Here is a 22,358-nt window from a genome sequence, read left to right as displayed (position 1 = left end):
CACAAAGGCCCGGTATAGATTATGAAGAAACGTATTCCCCTGTAGTGGATGCGATAACATTGCGTTATTTGGTCAGTTTATCTGCATATCATAAACTGCATATGCATTTAATGGATGTAGTAACAGCCTACTTATACGGCTCATTAGACCGGGATATCTATATGAAAGTCCCTGAAGGACTAAAGATATCTAAACCATCTAATGAATATTCGCAAGGGTTATACTCAGTCAAATTGCAAAGATCTTTATATGGTCTAAAGCAATCTGGACGAATGTGGTATAATCGTCTTACTGAGTATCTGGCCAAAAACAGATTCAAGAATGATGATATCTGCCCATGTGTTTTCATAAAGAAAACTACATCTGGGTTTATTATAATTGCTGTGTACGTTGATGATTTAAATATTATTGGGACTCCTGAAGAGATTCCAACAATTATAAAAACTCTAAAAGAAGAGTTTGAGATGAAAGATCTTGGAAAGACTAAGTTTTGTCTCGGCCTGCAGATCGAGCATATAAAAGGTGGGATCTTTATTCATCAAACAACATACACAGAAAAGATCTTGAAGAGATTTTATATGGATAAGTCACATCCATTAAGTACACCAATGATCGTAAGATCTTTGGATGTGGAAAAGGATCAATTCCGTCCCAAAGAAGAGAATGAAGATATCCTTGGTCCTGAAGTACCATATCTTAGTGCCATTGGAGCACTAATGTATCTTGCTAATAATACACGACCCGATATATCATTTGCTGTGAATTTACTAGCAAGATATAGTTCCTCTCCAACCAGAAGACATTGGAGTGGAATCAAACAAATCTTTTGATATCTTCATGGGACGGTTGATATGGGATTGTTTTATCCCTATGGATCCAAGTCACAACTAGTTGGCTATGCAGATGCCGGATACTTGTCTGATCCACATAAAGGGAGATCTCAAACAGGATACCTGTTTACATATGGTGGAACAGCTATATCATGGAGGTCCACGAAACAGACGATTGCTGCAACATCCTCTAATCATACCGAAATACTGGCGATTCATGAAGCTAGTCGCGAGTGTTTTTGGCTGAGGAGTCTGATCCAATATATTCTGTCATCATGTGGACTGATTGATCATAAGATAGCTCTAACTATCCTGTTTGAAGATAATGCAGCATATATTGCTCAACTTAAAGGCAGATACATCAAAGGCGATAGAACAAAACATATTTCTCTCAAATTCTTCTTCACTCATGACCTTCAAAATCAATGTACAATTGATGTCCAACAGATCCGTTCAAGTGACAATTTGGCAGATTTATTCACAAAGTCACTCCCGAAATCCTCCTTTGAAAGACTGGTACATGAGATTGGGATGCACCGATTTCGAGACATTAAATAATGTCAGCAAGAGGGGGAGACTGTACTCTTTTTTCCTTGGTCAAGTTTTTTTTCCCATTGGGTTTTTCTTGACAAGGTTTTTAATGAGGCAGTCCCCATCACAAAGGATATTGTACTCTTTTTCCTTCACTAAGGTTTTTCCCACAGAGTTTTCCTTTAGTAAGGTTTTAATGAGGCAATAATCCTAAATGAGCATCCAAGGGGGAGTGTTACAACATGGATAGATAAGGATGAATGCTCATTTAAGGGTGGATCTAATTTCCTATGTAAGGAGCAAATTCTCATGGAAAAATACAATTAATAAAGTTTGAATAGTTGAATTTATTTGCCTATAAAAGCATGAACGAGGCAAATGGATTTTACACAGTTACAAATACTTCTCTTTCTCTTTCTCTTTACAACAATAAAAATATCTTCTCTCTTTATACACTATTAATAATTTCTCTTTATCTATCTTTATGTTACTGCATATAAATATATAAAGTATTTTATCAAGTTACTTATATTAATATTAGAGTCTTCTATTTACATTTTATTTTATATTACCTCTTCTTTATTTATTTATTTAACACATTTGAATTATATATGAATCAAATCCATAATAGGAGGGCTAATACCAAAAAAATCAATAACAAAATTAGAGACTTATAAAATCTTTTTTAAGTTTACAGAAAAAATGTTTATATTTGTGTGACATATATATAAAATAATTATTATATTATTATTATTACATTATATATATATGTACGTGGACAGAAAAAAGTGCAATTGATTCAAAGTAAATTTGTTTTAATATTTGATTAAATTGTTCTTGTATTTAGTATTTTTTTTGGGATTTCCTCTTAGTTAAAAGTATAATCATTATAATTTTTTTAATTATTATTGTTAGGGGCATTCGCAAATCAGATATAGCTAAAAAATTGATACAATCTGCACTAAACTCATCAGATCGAATTCGATATTGGCACTTTTTATGTTTGAATCGGATATCAAATATATCCATAAAATAAAAAAAATATTAAAAATTTTATTTTTAAACATATTTACTTCTATGAACACTTTTTATGTTTACTTTTTCAGAAAATTTTCATAATTTTTTTAAAACTAATTAATATTATATATATTTTGTACACTGCATCTAGTTATAAAAATTTATTTATTTCTAATACTTATATTAAAAATAAAAATAAATTTAAATTAATGAATTTTAATCTATAATATAATAATAATATAGTAATTATTTTATATATCGCATGAACATAAATTAATTATTTTTTTATTTGTAAAAAATTTAAGAAACTTGAGCTTGTTATATATATTGATGAGTGTGACATATTTTTTTATATAAACAATTTTAGAAAAAATCTAATAGTTAATCTATTATTTTTTTATTTTAGTCTAATTTAAATATTTTTTATTATTTTTGAAAAAAAATCTTTTAAAAAATTTAATAATGTGACAAAAAATACCGAATAAATTATACAAAAACTAATTAAAATACAACACAAAAATATTTTTAATAAAAAATGAAATATGCCTCTTTATTTGAGTGATCCCAAAATTGTAGCGTTTGGTAGAGAGATAGAGATTGAAAAACTGAGACTGAGAGACAGAGACTAAGAGACAGAGATTAAAATAAATTTCAATATTTTGTTTGGTGCAAAGTAAGAGACAGAAATTAAAACAAGAATAAAACTCTAATTTAATTTGCACAAAGAATAAAATTGGAATTAATTAATTGAAATGAGGGTATTTTAGGTATAAAATATTATTAAAATTTCAATCTCCGTCTTTACAAATTTCAGTCCCCTATATCCCTATTTTTTGGAGGTACTGAAATTTTAAAGACAGAGACAGAAATTTTAGTACCAGCCTTTAAACCAACAAACATGATACTGTGTCTCAGTCTCTATCCCAATACCTCAAAACAAACGCTACTTAGAGAATAAATAGTATTTCTCTCGGTGAAACTCTATAAGAGCAAACAAGCACAAGAAAGCCACGCCCCCCACCATCAACCACACCATATCATCTCCATCTTCTCCGTCGTCATAATCATCCTAGTCATAGCCTCCATCTTCTTCTATCGGAGCCTCTTCTTCCTCTCATTCTAATTCTTTACCGTGAGCTCCTTCCTCCCACCCTCCTCAACAAAATTTCCAATACTCAGAATTCACCAACAAAATCCTCCCTGAATTTTCCCTTGCTCTTCGCTTTGTTCCCTCCTTTGCCACCGTAACTGCAGCATCGACGTTTCTGTTTCTAGGGTTTTGTCAAAACGATTTTGTCAACAGGCCAGTAACACTAAAGACCACGTTTTCCTTGATCGAAGAATTTCAGAATCGTTGGATTTGGATGGCAAGAACTATCTTGATGAAATCTTTGGTGGCAAGCAATACCACGTTAAATCCACTCTGCACTTGAAGCTGTAGTACCTATGTACCAGTAGCCATTCTGGAGGAGCTATGATTACCGAACCTGGAATAATCCAATAATATTTATGATTATGAATATGTTTGCCCTTTGTGGTATATTTAGATCTTCCCACTGACCATGCTTTTTCATTATCTTAACCCTTGTGAGCAATTTTCCTGAATTGAAGATTCCAAATTATACCACGGTGATAAAAGGCAAATTATAAAAATAAAATAGAACAAAATTGCAAAAACAAGAAGTGTCCAACAGAAACTATCACCCCAAAACACATTGACATGTGGAACTGGAAGCTATGCCAGTCGCAATTTACTATCAAAGAATCCAAACTACTTAGCTAAATTTGAGTTAATATTCAAAATTTAGCATATCATCACCAATGTTTTATGCTAGACTATATTAGTGTAGATATGTTAATCTGGTACAACAACAAATTTAGCATAAAGCATGAGATCAACGAAAGTTTCAAATATCAAATACTCTCTGCATTTCAATTGCAATGGTTGAGGACTGAAAATAGTAGGTATTAACCAAATTTAGTGAAAAATCTACTAGTATATAGTTGGATATTACTGTGATAAACAAACTGTACTTATTTTTTGCTAATGAACTAAGTTATAATAACTGGTGATTATTTAAATACCAACACGCCGAAGATTTCACAGGAGCGAAGAACCATCCTTGTGTACAACCAAGCCTCAAATAGCAACTCTGGTTACAAAATGAGAAGTAACATAGAGTAAAACATAAGTCGTATAGCATGAAAAGAATCAATCCATATACGAAGTTTATAAAATAAAGTAAGAACTTGACATATTATCAAGTCACTTGTTAATTGAAATATGTCTTGAATGAATAAATTCTAGTAATTTTATCCAAAATAGACGTTGCATTAAACATATGAACTAAACACTCTAATAAACTTAATACACAGATATGACATATGCTGTTTATTAATGTCACGTAAGAATAGTGTGAGAGAATAGGGTGATGCATCCCAACCACAAGAAATTCATCTAACGATGTACTGATTTGTAAACTAAAGCGAGAAATCGACATATTATACTGTCTTGAACGAATAAATTCTAGAAATTTATCTAAACTAGACGTTACAGTAAACAATAAGAACTAAAACTTAAGGCACAAGTAACATGTGCTTAACCATTTGAAAGAAAAAAAATGGCAAGAAAGTTGTTGTCAGATCAAACAAATAGAAATAAAAATGTTGTGCTTGATTAACTTGAACACTCTTATGTTACGTGTGAGTAACTAGGTACCTGATTATATAACTGATGTTTAAACCTTTCAGGATGCAACTTCCTTTCATAATGAAATTTATATGATACTTGAGCATCCATTCCTGCATGGAACACACACATTAAAAGGGATACTTGCTGCTTACACTAACCTAATACCTAGATCTCATCTTTTCCCAAGGGATACCCTATTGGCTAAGCAACTTTGGTGACTTAGAATTACTTTCAATGTACACTTATCGAAATTTCAGAAATGCAATTGCCGCCAACACATTTTAACAAAATTATAAGATAAGTTTGATTTTCTTACCAGTGCTAAAATAAATCCAAAATCCCCCATGGTAAGTGTGATAACCCTCCTGAGAAAATAACGAGTGACAAATAAGCATCAAAGAGATGGTGTTGGACTTGTTTAGGAAAAGAGAATAACAAGAAATAGAAAGCAAGAAATGCAAATGAGTAAAGTGAAGTCTGATTTACAGTTCAAGCCTTCCAAGACCCTAACTCCCAACATATCCAAACAGAAACAAAAGAGCTTCACTAAACAGAGAGGGGTCAAAAAATTCCAATCACCAAAATTATTATTACTTCCTGAAAAACGTCTAAAATGTCTTCCTTAAAAGATTTTGCAGTGTATAAATCAGGGACAAGTGTTCTTCAATGGAGAAACAGAGGTCATATTCGAAAGAGACAAGATATTGTATCAGTGAAGCACTTATCTTTTGAAAAACAGAACAAGTTGTCTCATTTATAATAGCACTATTCTATTGCTATGGACAACCTCACAAGAATCTTATATTTTTCTATATTTCCTTCATGGAATTTCCAATTGTAATGACAATAAATTCATGAACTTAGAAATTTAATGCTCTGCACGTGATTTTTCAATGAAAAAAAAAAGTGAAGAACAAAGGACTGACCAAGTTTAGTTTATCTGTTGGAGAGACAGGCGCAGCTCAACAGGCGCAATATGCTCGCAAGAACCTTCTTTTGGAGTCTTCATTCTCATTATAACATGCCAGCTGAAAATCATTTTGACCACTTAGAAATAAACTCAAAAAAAAAACAGAACAACACAAAAGGAGAAAAATATCAGTAGGAAAATAATTAACACAAGATTCCAGTTATATTAAATTCTGCATTGTACAGGCGGATCAGACTCCCATTATTCTTTTTTATATCTTACTACTGAAAATTGCGACTTTGATAACCATATCATTTTTCGGACTCTTGAAGTAAAGTTCAACAGTCGTTAACAATGAACTCAAATAATTGTGCATTTATGTGAAAGGTGTCACTACAATTGGAAACTCAAACAAGTAGGGCAAATACCTGTCTATTTTCAGTTCCTTTGCATCTTTTACTTGATTCAGGAATGACATAACAGCTTCTTTGTCAGTAGCAGGATTTTTCCTTCCCTGAAGGTACAATAAATCACACAACTTATGTCCCAATTCCATCACAGAGTAAAGTCAAAAGTGGGAAATTACTCTTAGATATGAGTTGATTAATATATCAATCTTGTAAGTCAGGCATTATATATATGACCGCAACCATGAAGAATCTGGTGTCCAAGAAAAAAACACTTGAACAACCATAAAACTTTTTACAAAATGAAAATTGAGTCTTCATAGTAAGGTAACAAAATGCTCTATGATTTCATATCCAGATGAGGAAAAATTAAAAACAAAGGCCATCAGAAAAACCCATTGAGTTATCACCAAATTAGTAGATTTTAACAGATTGAGAAAATAGGAAATTACCCATCCAAATGAAAAGGGGATATTGTTTCCGGTTCCCAATGGCACTGTTGCAACTGGTGGTGGCCGATGCAACTTAAGATCGGCGACAACTCCGATAATCCAGCTCGCCGTACCATCTCCACCTGCAACCTGATTGCTATGAATACGTTAGAGATAAGGAGTAATTGAATGTTATTAGACACAAAGATTATTAGAGCATGCTAAAAATAGAAAGTACATTTATCAACGTACAATTATTCTCAATCTTTTCTGAATTTCAGGAGCAAAAGTATCTCCATTGTGCTTTAACTTTTCTAACTTGGAATAAATCCGATGCAGCACCATATCGGGAGCATTTGATCCCAAATAAAAAACCTTGAAAAATACAAAATCACCTAAATCAATATCAATATAACCAAAGATAATGTGAAAAGTTGTAGCTCAAACAGCATGTCAAATTTAAGTCAACAATTTCAAATACATTGCAACCCGCCGCAACCACAAAAAAAATGTACCTGAGTTTTGTTGAGGAGGGAATTATAGGTAGTAAGAAGCTCGCCACCAAGCTGATCACCACTTTTGGAGTTTATGAAAACTATCAAAGGGCATTGCGAATCTTTGCTCCGGGGACGAGTATGTAATCGGGAATGGCAAAATCCTTCATTCATCCAATGTTATTCTTGTAAGCCATCAATGTTTTACACCTGAGTAATTTCATCACACAAGATAATATGTATCAATAATCGAAATCAATATTTCCTACCATCAACCTTTTAGGCCAAAAAGTACAACAACTGTTCAAATCAATTAAAAAAGAAATAAGTTCATGAAAAACTTAACGTTTAAGTCTAAAAGTGTCCAACTCTAAATAATTCTAATAAGGAGAGGATGGATGCATACTTCGAAAAAGAAAATAACTTAGCGGAAGAAAAAGACTTTGGGACACTCAAGTCTTCGTATTTGCGCTTAGATAGTTCAATTTAATTGAAGTTGATAAACACAACAGACAATTTTTCTTTTATCTTTTTCAGCAACGACGATTCGTGCATAGTGCATTGCTTCATGTCTTGAGCTAAAGACCAAAAGAGAAAGAAGAAAGTTCCTTTACTGAATCGAACCAAAAAGAGAAGATGCTTTACCCAAACTTGATTTTTTGCTTCTGTAGAGAGAGATATTCAATATCCAACGAATGATCCACGCTAAAATATAGTGTTCTAGTGAATTAGCTCAGAAGTAACTGTAGATTCCATCTTCTGGTTCTGGTAGAGCAATGCAACCAGCAAACAGGGAAAAGAGGATTTATTTAAGGTGGTTGTTTCGATACCATATAAATTGATATTTACCTATATGTTTAAAATATGGACAAATAATAATAAATTATGTAAAATTTATTTTTCAGTGTCTAATTTTTTTTAAATATATATTATATCACTATTTTTACTAAAATATCCTTATAATTTAATAAAAATAAATTTTTTTATTTAATTTTTTATAAAACTTAAATACCTTTTTTTTATGTTAGACAAAAATTACTTTTTAAATTAATCAAATTATTTAATTTTATTATGTCAAAATTTAAATAATTTAAAAAACAAAAACATATTTAATTATTTATCTATACTAAAAGAGATTATTTCAATTTTATTGACATCCTCTATGAACCCTAATCAATCATTCATACCAAGAAAAATAAACAAATTTAAAAACTAACAAAAAAACATCACTTGTTCTTTGTTATTCTGGGTTTCTCACCCAACTCCCTCTCTTCTTTTCAAACTCATCTCTTCTCTCTGGTAAAGAAGACGAAGAAGCTTCCTCCACGGCGCTCTGCCAAGGTCACTGCAGCATTCGCGCGCGCCTCACCTAGCCAAGTAGAATGTCGTCGCGTTAGAGAGCGTCGTCGTCTTCCTCGTTCCAGAGAACGTCACCGTCTTCCTCCCGTCTTTCTCATTCTTCATCACCGTCGTCAGCCTCTTTCTTTCGGTAACATCCTCTCTGTGATTTATGTGATTTTAATTATTATAGCATTGCCGTGATTTTTGTAATTAATGTAATTCAGTTTTATTTCTGTGATTTCATATTAGTTGTTGTTAATTTTGACAAAATGAAAAACTTAAGCATCAATTTGAGGGATTGTTGCTGGAGCTTCTGGGGTTGCTATTTTGCCTGGAATTGGGGCTTCATTAGGGGAAGTTTTCTGTGATTATCTTAATGGGCAATGTATAAAATTCGATTGTAAGTTGAATCACCTACCTCATAATTTGCTAATGACTGTATTAGCTGCAACGACCTCAATGGGAACACTTAGCCCAGCTCCTATGGCTCCGTCTGCTGTTGCAATGGCTGCTACACATGCAATAGTCGTTGCCCAAGCACTTCAAGCCCATGCAGCTCAGGCGCAAGCTCAGTCAGTAAAAAATTTCATTGGTATGTTGTGGCGTGTTAATTTTGTTTGTTGCTATGTTTGGTATTACAGAGCTCTTATACAAGAAGTGCTCTCTATTGGTGACTTTTTGTCATGTTCGGTAGTTACATTTTTTTTTATGTTATTCTTGTTTTCCGTTTAAGTATTTCTTGCTTTATTCTTATCATCTATGGTAACTTAATCAGGCTCACTTGAAAAAGCTGGTAAGGATGATGCATTGAAGAAAACTCTCCAAGTTAGCAATCTGAGTCCACTTCTCGCTGTTGAACAGCTAAAACAACTCTTTGGCTTCTGTAGCACAGTTGTTGAATACACAATTGCTAATTCAAAGCATTTTGCTTATATAGAATATTCAAAACCTAAAGAGGCAACTGCTGCTCTGGCATTAAATAACATAGATGTCAGTCGCCGGCCTTTGAATGTTGAGATGGCAAAATTTCTTCTGCAAAAACTATTTGTTGTGAATTCTTCCCTTGCTTTATCATCTCTTCCTTTGATAATGCAGTAAGCTGTGACAATGCAACAGATGTAATTCCAGCAAGCTCTGCTTATGCAACAAACCATGACTGCACAGCAGACTGCCAGTAAAGCCGCCACCATGAAGCCTGCAATAGAGTTAGCGACAGCCCGAGCTGCTAAAATAAGTAAGAAACTGAAAGCTGATGGACCTGAAATTGAAGAGAAAGAAACAAAACAGAAATCTAGGTTTGTTTACTTTGTCAATTTTTCCTAGTGTAATTGTTTTACGGGTGCTTCTTGACTATTCATTTTCAATATTGTTGAAACTAATTCATTTTAGGGTGCCTTATGTAATACCCGGTCTAACCGAAATTTAGTAAATAATAAGTTAAATAGGAGCGAATATGGTTGGAAGATTTGGCAATTGGAATTTGATAATTTAAATATGATATTTGGATTCAGTGAATTTTTCCGAGTCGGAAAATATAGTTTTCTGCGTAAAAGTGCGCAGTGGAATTTTGACCGGCAGTACCGGCTGAGATCTGTCTGGTACTACAACTGAGGAAATTGATTATGGATAAATAAGATTAAGAAATGAGGAATTATAATTAGGGAAGGTAGAAATAGTTAAAGTGCGATTTAGAGCGCTAATCTTAAAGGTTTTGGCCCAAAATTGGGCCAATGGGCAAAAATAAGTGAACCGGGCCTAAGTGGGCCCAAGACCCAACATATATAAACATTAGTTGTGAGCATTTCAGCTCATTTTACCCTAAAAAGAAGGGTTGGGGCGCTGATTTGAGAAGAGAGAAGAGAAGAGAGAAAACCTAACTCTCTTTGATCTTCAAACCACCATAACTTGAGCTACGGAGCTCCGATTGACGAGCCGTTTGTGGCCACGCGTTGCTCTTCTCATTCTCTACAATTCTATCTAAGTTTGGTGGTGAGTATTTCATTCATCTCTGCTCAGTTTTCGAAATTCCCCACTGTTACACGTTTTTGGGTAGTTAGTGTTGAAATCTTGTGATTTTGGGTGTTTAGGAATACTCCAACATGGATTCTAAGTGGGTTCTATCCCTACTTCATATGGGCTGAGGTAAGAAGTGCTCAAACCCTTGTGATTTGTCATTTTTATGAGCCCTAGGTTGATGTATGTATGTGACATTGGTTATGTTAGTGTATTTGGTGATGTTGGGCACAATTGGGAGATTGGTATTGCTTGAGGAGCTTTGGTAAGACTTGGAGCTAAGGTTGATGAAGAATTCCAAAGAAGAGGCTCAATTGGTTTGGCTACAAGAGGTACGGTTTATGTTTCATTTAAGTACCGTGTGTTGTGATGAGAATTCCTAGGCTAGATGCCCCTAGGATTAAGTTTGGATTGTGTAAATGGTTGGTGCTAATATGCATAGTTGATATGTAATGTGAATTAATGATTGGGTTGAGAATTGTGTGACCTTGTATGCTTGGTGTATTAAGAATTTGATGTACTGGGTAATGAGTATTGATTTGTGGTTTATGCATTTAAATTGTGAAAATTGGGCCGGAGGCCGGAAATAGGTAAGAAAGGTAAGTCGATGTGTGCATTGTATGATGGCACAAGTGATTGGATGAATTTCAGATAATGAATATATGAATGATTAGGTTGGTTATTGAATAATAAGGTTTGAGAAGTTGAAGTGTGGAATTTGGTAATTTTGGGTGAAATTATGTAGACGAGGTATGTTTGGTTTTGTTGAGATATATTATGTGATCATATATGTGATTATGATTATTGATGCCTTGATGGTATGATGATGCATTAGAGATATGTATGTTGTGATATATGCTTGGGGAATGATTAAGGTTGATTTGTGGGTGAAATCACGTGATAGTGAGTATGATATTGATTACGTATAATGATGGTGGATTGGAAATGGTATTATTGGAAATTGGGATGAGGAAGGATGTATGACATGATATTGTGTTTGTCCTTTAGCCATTTGATTGAGAAGTGTTAAAATGGTTAGATGTGGTTTTGGAAATTTTTGGTAAAGTGTCAATGTGTGAGTTGAGGATGGCTTGATGTGGATTTTGGTACATTTTGATTGATTTCAAAAAGGGTTGAAATTGGCATGTTTTGGTTGATTTTGAAAAGAGTTGAAAATGGCTTGTTTTGAAAATGGCACCTAGTGGTTTTGTATGAAAACATGGTTTTTGGGCATACTTTGATGGGACATAACTTGGACTACGGATCTCTGTTTTGTGCCAAATCTGTTTAGAAATGAAATTCGATCCGGGATGTCCATGCCGTTTGAAGAACGGGTGAAAAATGATTTAAAATGAGAAAGTTATGTCCGTCGGAAGATTGGGGGTTGAATCTGTAAATTCTGCAGCTTTTAACTTAGAAAATTTTTAGCAGAATAACCCTCCACGCGTAGGTGCACTTAGCGCGTGCGCGTCGTTCTTCAAGAAGGCACTATCCACGCGTGCGCGTGGTGTGCGCGGGCGCGTCGATGCGCTGCACCAAATGCCCAGCTATTTTCCCGAGAGTTGTGCCAGAGTTGTGCCAGTTTTGTGCCTGGGGCGCAAGAGCACCCATGTGTACGCGTGGCTGACGCTTGCGCGTCGTTTGGCTATTTTTCAACCCGCGCGTCCGCGCGTATGACGCTTGCGCGTCGATGAGTTTTGTGGCCATCCACGCGTGCGCGTGGAGTGCGCGTACGCGTGGTCCTGTTTTCATGCCAAAGTTGATTTTTGAGTTTTAAAAGCCAAATCTCATACTTCTAAGCCTCCGATCTCACCTCTTATGTATTAAATCATTCCGATATGCCTAGCAATGAGCTAGGGGATGTGGTAACTTGCGAGTGAAGCAAGGGGAAAAGTTATGATCAATGATGATCAAAGATGATTATATGAGATATGGAGGATGACGGTGGAAGTACCGTGTATGCCATGAGCCGGAGGGCTATATTTATTGATAAATGGCCCATTCTTGATTGGACCATGAGCCGGATGGCTGAGTTATTGCCGGGTTACGGCAAAGCCATTATTGTTTATGGCTGAGTATAAATGCATATATGATTAATGAATGAATATGTTAAATGGATAATAATGAAAAAATATTGAAATGTGATGTGCGACCCCGGGTAGTAGGCAGTGGCGTTGTCCACTTGCTCCGGGTATGAGACGGGAAAGGAGGATTATGATAAACGAGTTTAATCGTGGGGTTTTGAATAAATGTGTATTTGTGATACCTGGGTAGTAGCAAGGGTCGTGGTTCGTCCCGCTTGCTCTGGGTCATTGTCTGAGGATTGATAATAATGAAGGGTGATTATGAATAAATGTTTATTTGTGATACTTGGGTAGTAGCAAGGGTTGTGGTTCGTCCCACTTGCTCCAAGTTAATGTTTGAGATTTGGTAACAATGAATGTTGATAATATGAATTGAGATTGAATGAATATATGTTTGAGATGCCTGGGCAGTAGCAAGGGTTGTGGTTCGTCCTACTTGCTCCGGGCCAATGCTTGAGATACCTGGGTAGTAGCAAGGGTTGTGGTTCGTCCCACTTGCTCCAGGTCAGAGATTGCGACGCCTAGGTAGTAGCGGCAGTAGTGGTGAATCCACTCGCTCCAGGTTGAGCTTTTAGACACCCGCCTGGGTAGTAGCCGCAGTAGTGATTATTTCACTGGCTCTGGGTTGAGCGGGCAGTAGCAAGGGGGTTGTAGCTCAAACCTACTTGCTCCGCAAGGGGTGTTTCTGTCCAATGGTTAGCTAACAGGACATGTCGGGTTGGCTATATAACCGACAGATGATATCATCAGCCATAGGGCAGGCATTCATCATTTGCATATGTTTGAATTGTTTGGGTTTGCCATTTGTCTTGGATTTCTACATCATATATGCCATGTTACCTGACTATATGCTACTTGTTCTACTTGTATCATGTTTGTGTATTACTTGCCTGTATTGCTTGTGTTTGTACAACTGAGAGGCCCCTCATGCTGGTGTCGGTGGGTGTGAGGGCTGTTCTTGATGGGATGAATTGATGATGCGATTGCATGATGATGTATTGATATAGAACTGCTGAGGCAGAACAACTGGTGATGGTTTTGCTTATGATTCTGAGTCTGATTCGTGGAAGAGTCAGGGAGTTGGGAAACATGTGAAACATGAATTGAATTTAGCACTCCCTTATGACAGTTGCCTATTCATGGATTAGCGAGAACCTAGGATGAATAATTGGTGAAGAAGTTTAGGATGCTTAGTGAGTTTTTGTTGCAGTACATTGAATTTATTTGGCACTTTTACCGTACTGGGAACCCATGGGCCCGGGGTTCTCATTCCGTATATATCTCTTATTTTTCAGATACAGGTCCAGGTGCTCAGAAGTGAATTGTGGGTCGTCTGAGAGACGGCGAAGATCTTTATTTCCTCTACTTTGTGTTTTGATTAGAATCTCTCCACCTTTATTTTGGAAAGTTTATATTATGTATTGAACTCTTTGAATTTGCCTATAGAGGCTCTCATGTTTCCTTCGGGAGAGATTAGGATATACTGTTGTCAACTAATTTCATAATGTACTCTAGCCGACCTAAACTTCGCGGGTCGCGACTAGTAGCTATTTACTTATGTTATATATATCTATCTGTTATCTATCTCTTAATCTCCTCTACGCCTTGTCCATATATCGTTTTCGGCTTCACGGTTTATCTTTTGTTGTCGAAACGTGAGAGATACGTCTTCGCGATTTTATTTCTACTCTTTTCAGGCTTCTCAATTAATACTCCTTTCGAAATTACCTATATTTATTTATTAAAAATCCACCTGAGAGTCGTACCACCGTAATATCATTGACTTATGACTCGAGCATAAGGATTCCGAATATTAGGGTGTTACACCTTACATAAGTATCATGAACCCATTAGAGTAATGCTTGAAATAGATTTATAAGTTTGGTAAAGGTGTTTGAGATTTCTGTCATTTTGATGTTTTAGGAAAAAGAAATCATAATCTTGTCCCCATTTTAAAAGTTTCCATTTGGTGGTATATGTTTTATTATATTTAATAGTTTTGGGTCTAGTGTGAGTGCAATGCATCTTTTGCTTATATATATATATATATATATATTACACAATTGCCTTTATATTATAGAAGCTTGCAATTTTATGTGCCATAGCTGTGAGGTTGAGTAGCATATCTCTTTATTATAAATATGCATTCTCATCGATCTTAAGGGTTCTCCCCACAATGTGTGCAATTACTGTGCATAGTATTTTAAAATTGGTGTATGTTGATCTATCTTTAAAATATATGGCTGAATGGTTGTGGAACAAGGAAAGTTTAGATTGTGGTGACAAAATCTTGTTTGTATATTATTTCTTTTCGTCCTTCATTTTCATATGCTAATAAAGGTCTTAAATTCATTAATTCAATTTCCATTTTCAGGTCTCCTTCTCCTCCTCATGCAAGATCTCGATCAAAGTCAAGATCTCCTGTTAGTTATCGACGAAGGAGGAGGTCTCGTTCCCACTCTCCTGCTCGCTACAATAGGGGTCATCGGTCCATATCACCAGTCAAGTCCCATTATTATTCAAGCTATGAAAGAGATCGAAGGTCCTATAGAGACATCAGAGAACACAATGATAAAAGTAGAAGACATGATTCAGATAGATACTTTGATCGACATTCATCTGCTTCAAGAAGGAATTGGAGTAGGAGCATGAGAAAGTATATCCAGGCATAATAAGCGGTCAAGATCAAAATCTGTGGATGATAAACAGTGCTTGCCTAACAAATCAGATGAAAGCAAGCATAGAAGGTCAAGGCCTAGTGATAAAAGGCATTCCAGATCAAGATCAACAGAAAGTAAGAATGAAATGGATGAAAGAGAGGATGAAAAAAAAATCAAAACTGATAGGTCAAAGCACCATCACACTAAAAGAAACAGGTCAAGATCTATTGAAGGGAAGCATCGCATTAAAGATAAATCGGGTGATAGTAAAGATAAAAAATCAGAGCATCACAATAGAAGACGTTCCATGTCAATATCATTAGAGGTTGAGCATAATAATGGAGGTAGCTCATCACATAAAGAACTGGATGAAAGCATTTTTGAATAGAAAAAACTCAGGTCTAAGTCCCCTGAAGGAAAGTGTGACACTGGTGATAAATATGGAAGTAGATACGAAACATCAGAGAAGGACTTGCTACCTTAGAGACAATGATTGCACATCTGATGGAGATGGAGGTTCGCCAAGATATTTAACTATGAAGGATAAATGCATACTATCTCCACCTTCTATTGCAATTAAAAATATTAGATGCTCAAATTCAGTTATGCAATCCATTTTAGATATGATTTCACTATGTCATCATCCTTGATTGCTGATGTCATGAATCATAACCTTTACGTTATTCATGCCATAACTTAAATATACTCGACTAAAAGTGATTCATGTCTTAATTGATATTGAAGGAAAATGTTGGAATAGAAATTATAGTAGTTTCACTATTGATGTTACTTCTAAATTTTAATTTTGGTTATTTCATGTATCTCTGATTTTTGTTGAAAACAGTTCATGTTTTTCATAATCCTTGATTTTTTTTTGCTGAACAGAATAAGTCAATTATTTATTAATTCTTAATGAAGTAGTTTGGGTGTAAAGTGAAGCCTTCATTTATTCAGATATGTCTCACTTCAGATTTAAATTAATGGGATTCATAAATTTCATCTCTATTGGAATGAGTTTTACCCTTTGCTAGTAACTTTCAATATTATTCCAAAGATGAGGACTTGCCTAGCTTACAAGGCAGTAGTGGTTCAAGGAATAGAAATGCTAGAGTAAAAATTAAGCTTCGTCTAACTATAATTGAACTACAGACAGAAACATGAATTTTCAAAAAGAGTCCACAGAAAATATAGTGCATAATAATTTTTTAAGTAAAAGAGATGAAACTATCAACTCTTAATATAAACCAAACATGACTATATGACAATTACGAATTTTTAATTTTTGTTTGAATCTTTTTGTTTATACTTATTGTAATTCCTGGTAGCAGAGTCAATAACATTATACAGCATCAAGTTGTGGGGTCTTAGACCATCTCCAATAGGGAACTCATCTCAGTTCCTATTTATGGCCCACCTGTCATAAAAAGTAACTCCACATCAGCTTTTGCGTCATAAACGGTAAATAGGAACTCAAAGCATCTCTCTCTTCTCCATTAGGAGGAACTAACTTTAGTCCTTGTTATGGTCCCACTTAATTAATTAATTAAAATACTTAAAATTAATGTAATTGATTTTTTAATAATATTATTTAAATTTATAAATTTAAAAATAATTCACTATTAAAAGATATTAATATTAAATAAATTCATATATAATAATAATACACAATATATAATTCGGGATTACACTAATTTATAGTTTTGTGTTTACAATTGTTAATTTTAATAATATCGTTAGCATTTTAAATTTTAAAAATAAAAATAACTAACTCAACTAAGAATTATTTTGTAAGGTGTAAAAATTAAATTTATTTTTTAATGTAAGTAAATTTAATTAATTATAATTTAATATAATAATATAAATAATATTCAATATTAATTATGATATAAATAATTAATATAAATCATTAATTAAATAAAAATATAATTATTTAATCTAATTAATTATTTTTTAAATAATTAATATAAATTATTAATTAAATAAAAATATAATTATTTAATATAATTTTTATTATAATTATTACTAATTTAATTATTATTTTATTATTTAATATAATTATTTAATTATTTCAGATTTTATATTATTATTTTTTTAAAATAATTTGCCAAATGGCAAGTTATTATTGGTTAACTTGAGTCCCTGTTTAGAGGGACTCCCTCACCTTGAGACCTGTGCGGGAACTCATTCCTTCTCTCCTCTAATGGTTAGAGTTCCTATGTGTCAGAAAAAAGTGAAAGAGGAACTCACCATTGTAGATGCTCTTAGAATCAAATCCAATGCAAGTCGCATCCTTGTACCATCATTAACCTAAAAATATAAATATTTTACTTTACCAACAAAACTATACGTCTTCCTATAGTTTGTCATTCATGTTGCCACGCATACCCCACAATCATTACTATGTTAAATAAGACGCGATTAGCTTATGCAGATAAATATTTCAAAGAGAAAAATACAAATACAGATATTCCTTACGAGCCAGGAGCTTGTTCTCCTATTTCTAGCGTATCCACAAATGCAAAATTAAGTATCTGTGGCCTAAATAAAATATTGTATTTATAGAACCAGTCATACTTGAGTATATCTTCCAGATATTTTGTCTATTCATATAGAAAAAAATTAAATAAATAATAATATTTAAAACCTTTAAAAAAATGTCATAAAAGTGAACATGGAAAAAGTTAATTTGCCAGCTTTACAATACTCGATCTCTTTCCCTCTTTATTTGAAATAATTGTAAGGAGTCTAGCAGAGTTGTTTGATGATTACACAAATAAAAAATAACCAGATACCAATGCGTGTTGTTCTCGTTGAAAGGTAAAAAAATCTAGTAGATAAAGGCCATTAAACAATAAAAAAATAAAAAATACAATAAATCATATACCTTTTTTAGACCTTCATCAAATTTTTTTTATGAATTCTTTTTGATAATATTTCAACAAAACTTCAATTTTGATATCACATTTCAGTATGAATTGCTGAATTTAATAATTAGGGGCTAAGTCAGGGACACCAATTATACAATAAGATAAAATAAATAAAAACTTTAACAAGCCTGAAAAAGACATGGCGTACCAAAAACACAGCTGGCAAAAACCAGTGTGTTTGACATCTTATTCCTTTCTCCTGCACGGTTAGCATAGTAGCACCAAATTCAACATCTATGTGATAATTAATAAATTTATTAAGAATGGAAAGTATGCTAAAGATAATAGTTTAATTATGCACTTACATCCCCATGCACCAATTTCTTGAAAATTAATGACTTGAAGTTGTCATGAGTTCCGCTAAACTTATTTGTTGTCGTCAACACCTCATCACTACAAACATAAAACACATTAATATTGTACCATTTTTTAAAGCTTTAATAGATAGATAGATAGATAAATGAGATACGTAACCTCATTTTAATTATTTTTTTATGATTATATGATATTTATTAATATTATTTTCTCAATAAATATATAGTATATAATAATATAATAAATATAAACTAATTAGTTAGTTATTAAAATTAAAAATAGTTACTTTAATATAAAAATAAAATTAAAAAATTTGAGGGATAAAATCACACTTTTATTATCGCCATTATCTATATATATACACTTTTACTCATTACATAAAATACCAAATACCCAAATCCTAATTAATGGACTTTAATAAGCTATATACATGAAAGTACTTAGGAGTACCTAAAAAATACCTAATTAACAAGGTCAAATACTAACTAAATTTAGATAATTACATATGCTAACTTATAATACTATTATTAATATAGAGTAAATAGTCATTTTTGACCCCTTACTTTACCTTCCTTGTTCTTCCTTTTTTAATATCTTTTCAGAAATTGGTTCTAAGTTCTAACAGAGAAATAATCCTACTGAAGTCTCCATTCATGTTTGTCGCCTCATCCTACTACTACTAAACAACCATCACTAGATTCATCATAGTCAATACCACCTCATAAAGGTTGGGAGACAGCAGAATGTCTTCGGTCGCGTTCTATCTCCATGGCAAAGAAGGTTTCTAGACGTGAAATTGTAGTATGTTGAAATAAATTATTTTATTAATTCAGATCATGCATATTGAATCATATCATAATGCGGAATGTACTTTTACTCATAGAAATTAAAAATTAGAAATCAGAACTTAATGGAAGAATAGTCTCAGTCTTTCTCAATCAAAATCTTCTGTATCCCTATCTGAATTGCAACTTCTCTGATGGAAAAAGAGTTGCTGATGTAGCTTTGGTATGTTGGGGACCAAAACCCTGAAGGCACTATTTATATTTGAGCATGGCACCCATTAAACCCTAAACCCCAAATAAAAATAGTATCTAAAGTCCAAAAGATATTATATCTAAAGTCCAAAAGATAATATCTAGTTTTATTCTCATTTAATTCTAAATCAAAAGTAATTATGACTTGTTTAATTTAGCATTTATAACAATAAATGAGATCACCATTATATAAGTCATTTAATTTGAAATAGCATAATTTGTAATTATAATTAATATATGTATTGCCCACAAACAAATTAGAAAATTAAATAATTTCCTAATAATCTCCCACTTGGGCTATACATATATTCTTTCTTGACATAATCATATCTTATAAACTTTATATCTTATAAACTTTATGCGCGCATCTGAATACTATTTCTCTTATTACTTTAACAATTTGGTCCATCTCATATATTAGATATGTAATTACTGCACCTTTTATCACATTAGTGTCATGACGAAACCACGATAATCACCATACTAATATATTTAACGACATAGATCAAATCTGGATGAGTAATATGGAAATTACATGCCAAGTGATCTCATTAGGGGTGGCAAGCAGGGAAGCCCGTCCCGTCCCGCCCCGCCCCTCCCCGCCCCGCCTAGTGAGGTGATCCTAAAATTCTACCTCGCCTCGCCTAACTGCGGGCTGGTGAGCTGGTGGGCTAAGCCCGCCAAATCTCCTCTTTTTTTTACTATTAACTATTTAATAATATATATAATTTTACAATCATTTTAATAAATTTATAATTTCTAAGATCATAAAAAAATTATAATTTTTATATTCACAAACATTAAAGTCTTTGTAATTATAAATATCTAATAAACATAATTATAAACCAAGTTTTCATCCAAAACATAATTATAAATATTGTCTCCAAAGTAAAATAAATGTAATCCACAACATAATTATAAATACTGTGTCCGAATCAAAATAAACATAATCCAAACCATTCAATTTTCATCTTCATTCTCTTGTAAGTTGGGTTGGGAGAAGTTGGATTTTGGCAAAAAAATTGCAAAGCCAAAAAAACACTAAGCCCAGCAGGGAAGCCTGCCATGCCCCGCCAAAGCCCGCGGTTTAAGCAGTGCGGGTTAGGCGAGCTTTTGTTATTTGGTGGTCCTAATTTTCCAGCCCGGCCCACCTTTCTTGACAAGATACGCAGTCCGTCCCGGCGGGTTTAGACTCGTTTGCCACCCCTAGATCTCATGCATGTCTATTTCCAGTTGGTCCAACTTTAAAATTTTATTGAGATCAAACACAAATAAATATTGCAAAATAAATATTTCACATAACATGAAATAAACCATCAACTTAATTCTGCAGAAAAATAATTCAATATCTATCATAGGACATATAGCATAAAATAAACTTCCACTAAATCAAGGCATCACAAAGATTGATGCCCATCCGAGCAGTATGCTCATTAAAGACTTTAGGGATCAATCCCTTGGTCAATGAGTCTGCTAGCATATACTATGTTCCTATATGTTTTATGAAATCTGTTTTTCTTTAACTTTCTCCTTGACAACTAAGAACTTGATGTCTATATGCTTCGATTTTGTCAAACTCTCATTGTTGGAGTATAGTACTGCTGACTTATTGTCACAAAATATCTTCAATGGCTTTTCAATGTCATCTATTATACAAAGCTCGGTGACAAAGTTTCGCAACCATATTCCATGTTTGGATGCCTCAAAGCAAGCAACGTATTCTGCCTCCATTGTTGAGAAAGCTACAAGAGTCTATTTGTTAGACTTCCATGCAATAGCTTCTCCAGCCAACATGAAGATACAGCCTGTAGTAGAGAGTCTACTATCTTGGCATCCCATAAAATCGAAATCAGAGTACGCAATGATCTCCAAATTTTCTGATCTCCGATAAGTAAGCATGTAATCCTTTGTTCTCTTCAGATAATGCATTACGCGTTTAACAGCTATCCAATGATCTATACCCGAATTGCTCAAGTATCTACCCAACACTCCCACTATAAATAATATATCAGGATGTCTGCAGACTTGAGCATATATTAAGCTCCCTAGTGCTGATGCATAAGGTTTATCATGCATCACTGTCCTCTCAAGATCATTTTTGAGGCATTGCTTGAGACTGAACTTGTCTCCTTTAACTATCAGTGTGTCCATTGGTCTACAAATTTTCATGCCATATCTACTTAAAATCTTTTCGATATAGTTCTTTTGTGATAATCCAAGAATACATTGAGAGCAATCTCTTAGTATCTCGATTTCTAATACAAAAAAGGCATCACCAAGATCTTTCATTTTGAATTTGTTCGATAGGAATTTCTTAGTTTCATGCAATAAGCCTATATCGTTACTGACAAGTAGAATGTCATCAACATATAAGACCAAAAAGATGTATTTACTCCCACTAAACTTGCGGTATACACACTAATCTATGATATTTACCTCAAAACCATATGAGGTAATGACTTGATGAAACGTATGATACCATTGACAAGAATTTTGTTTAAGACCATAGATGGATTTCTTTAACTTACAAATCATAGATTTTGAATTGCCTGATCCAAAATTTTCTGGTTGTACTATATACATCATTTTATCAATGTTACCATTGAGAAACGTTGTCTTTACATCCATCTGATGTAGCTCCAAGTCAAAATGAGTTACCAGTTCCATTA

At 33.6% G+C, this 22,358-nt stretch overlaps 1 protein-coding gene and 1 pseudogene across 1 annotated transcript; one reads left to right on the top strand and one right to left on the bottom strand.

The window, feature by feature from the left end:
• Window positions 1-3,093: 3,093 nt before the first annotated feature.
• LOC112785237 (diacylglycerol kinase 1-like) lies at window positions 3,094-8,114 on the bottom strand (annotated as a pseudogene).
• A 580-nt stretch (window positions 8,115-8,694) lies between these two features.
• Window positions 8,695-15,798, top strand: LOC112785693 (uncharacterized). The gene is given in 5 exon segments (XM_025829134.1): window positions 8,695-8,704; window positions 8,949-9,245; window positions 9,429-9,948; window positions 15,125-15,416; window positions 15,460-15,798. Coding segments are annotated over 5 exon segments (1,458 nt in total).
• Window positions 15,799-22,358: the final 6,560 nt, after the last annotated feature.

Source organism: Arachis hypogaea, chromosome 20 (assembly GCF_003086295.3).
Source record: "Arachis hypogaea cultivar Tifrunner chromosome 20, arahy.Tifrunner.gnm2.J5K5, whole genome shotgun sequence".
NCBI lineage: Eukaryota > Viridiplantae > Streptophyta > Magnoliopsida > Fabales > Fabaceae > Arachis > Arachis hypogaea.
This window is presented reverse-complemented; position numbering and strand designations above follow the sequence as displayed.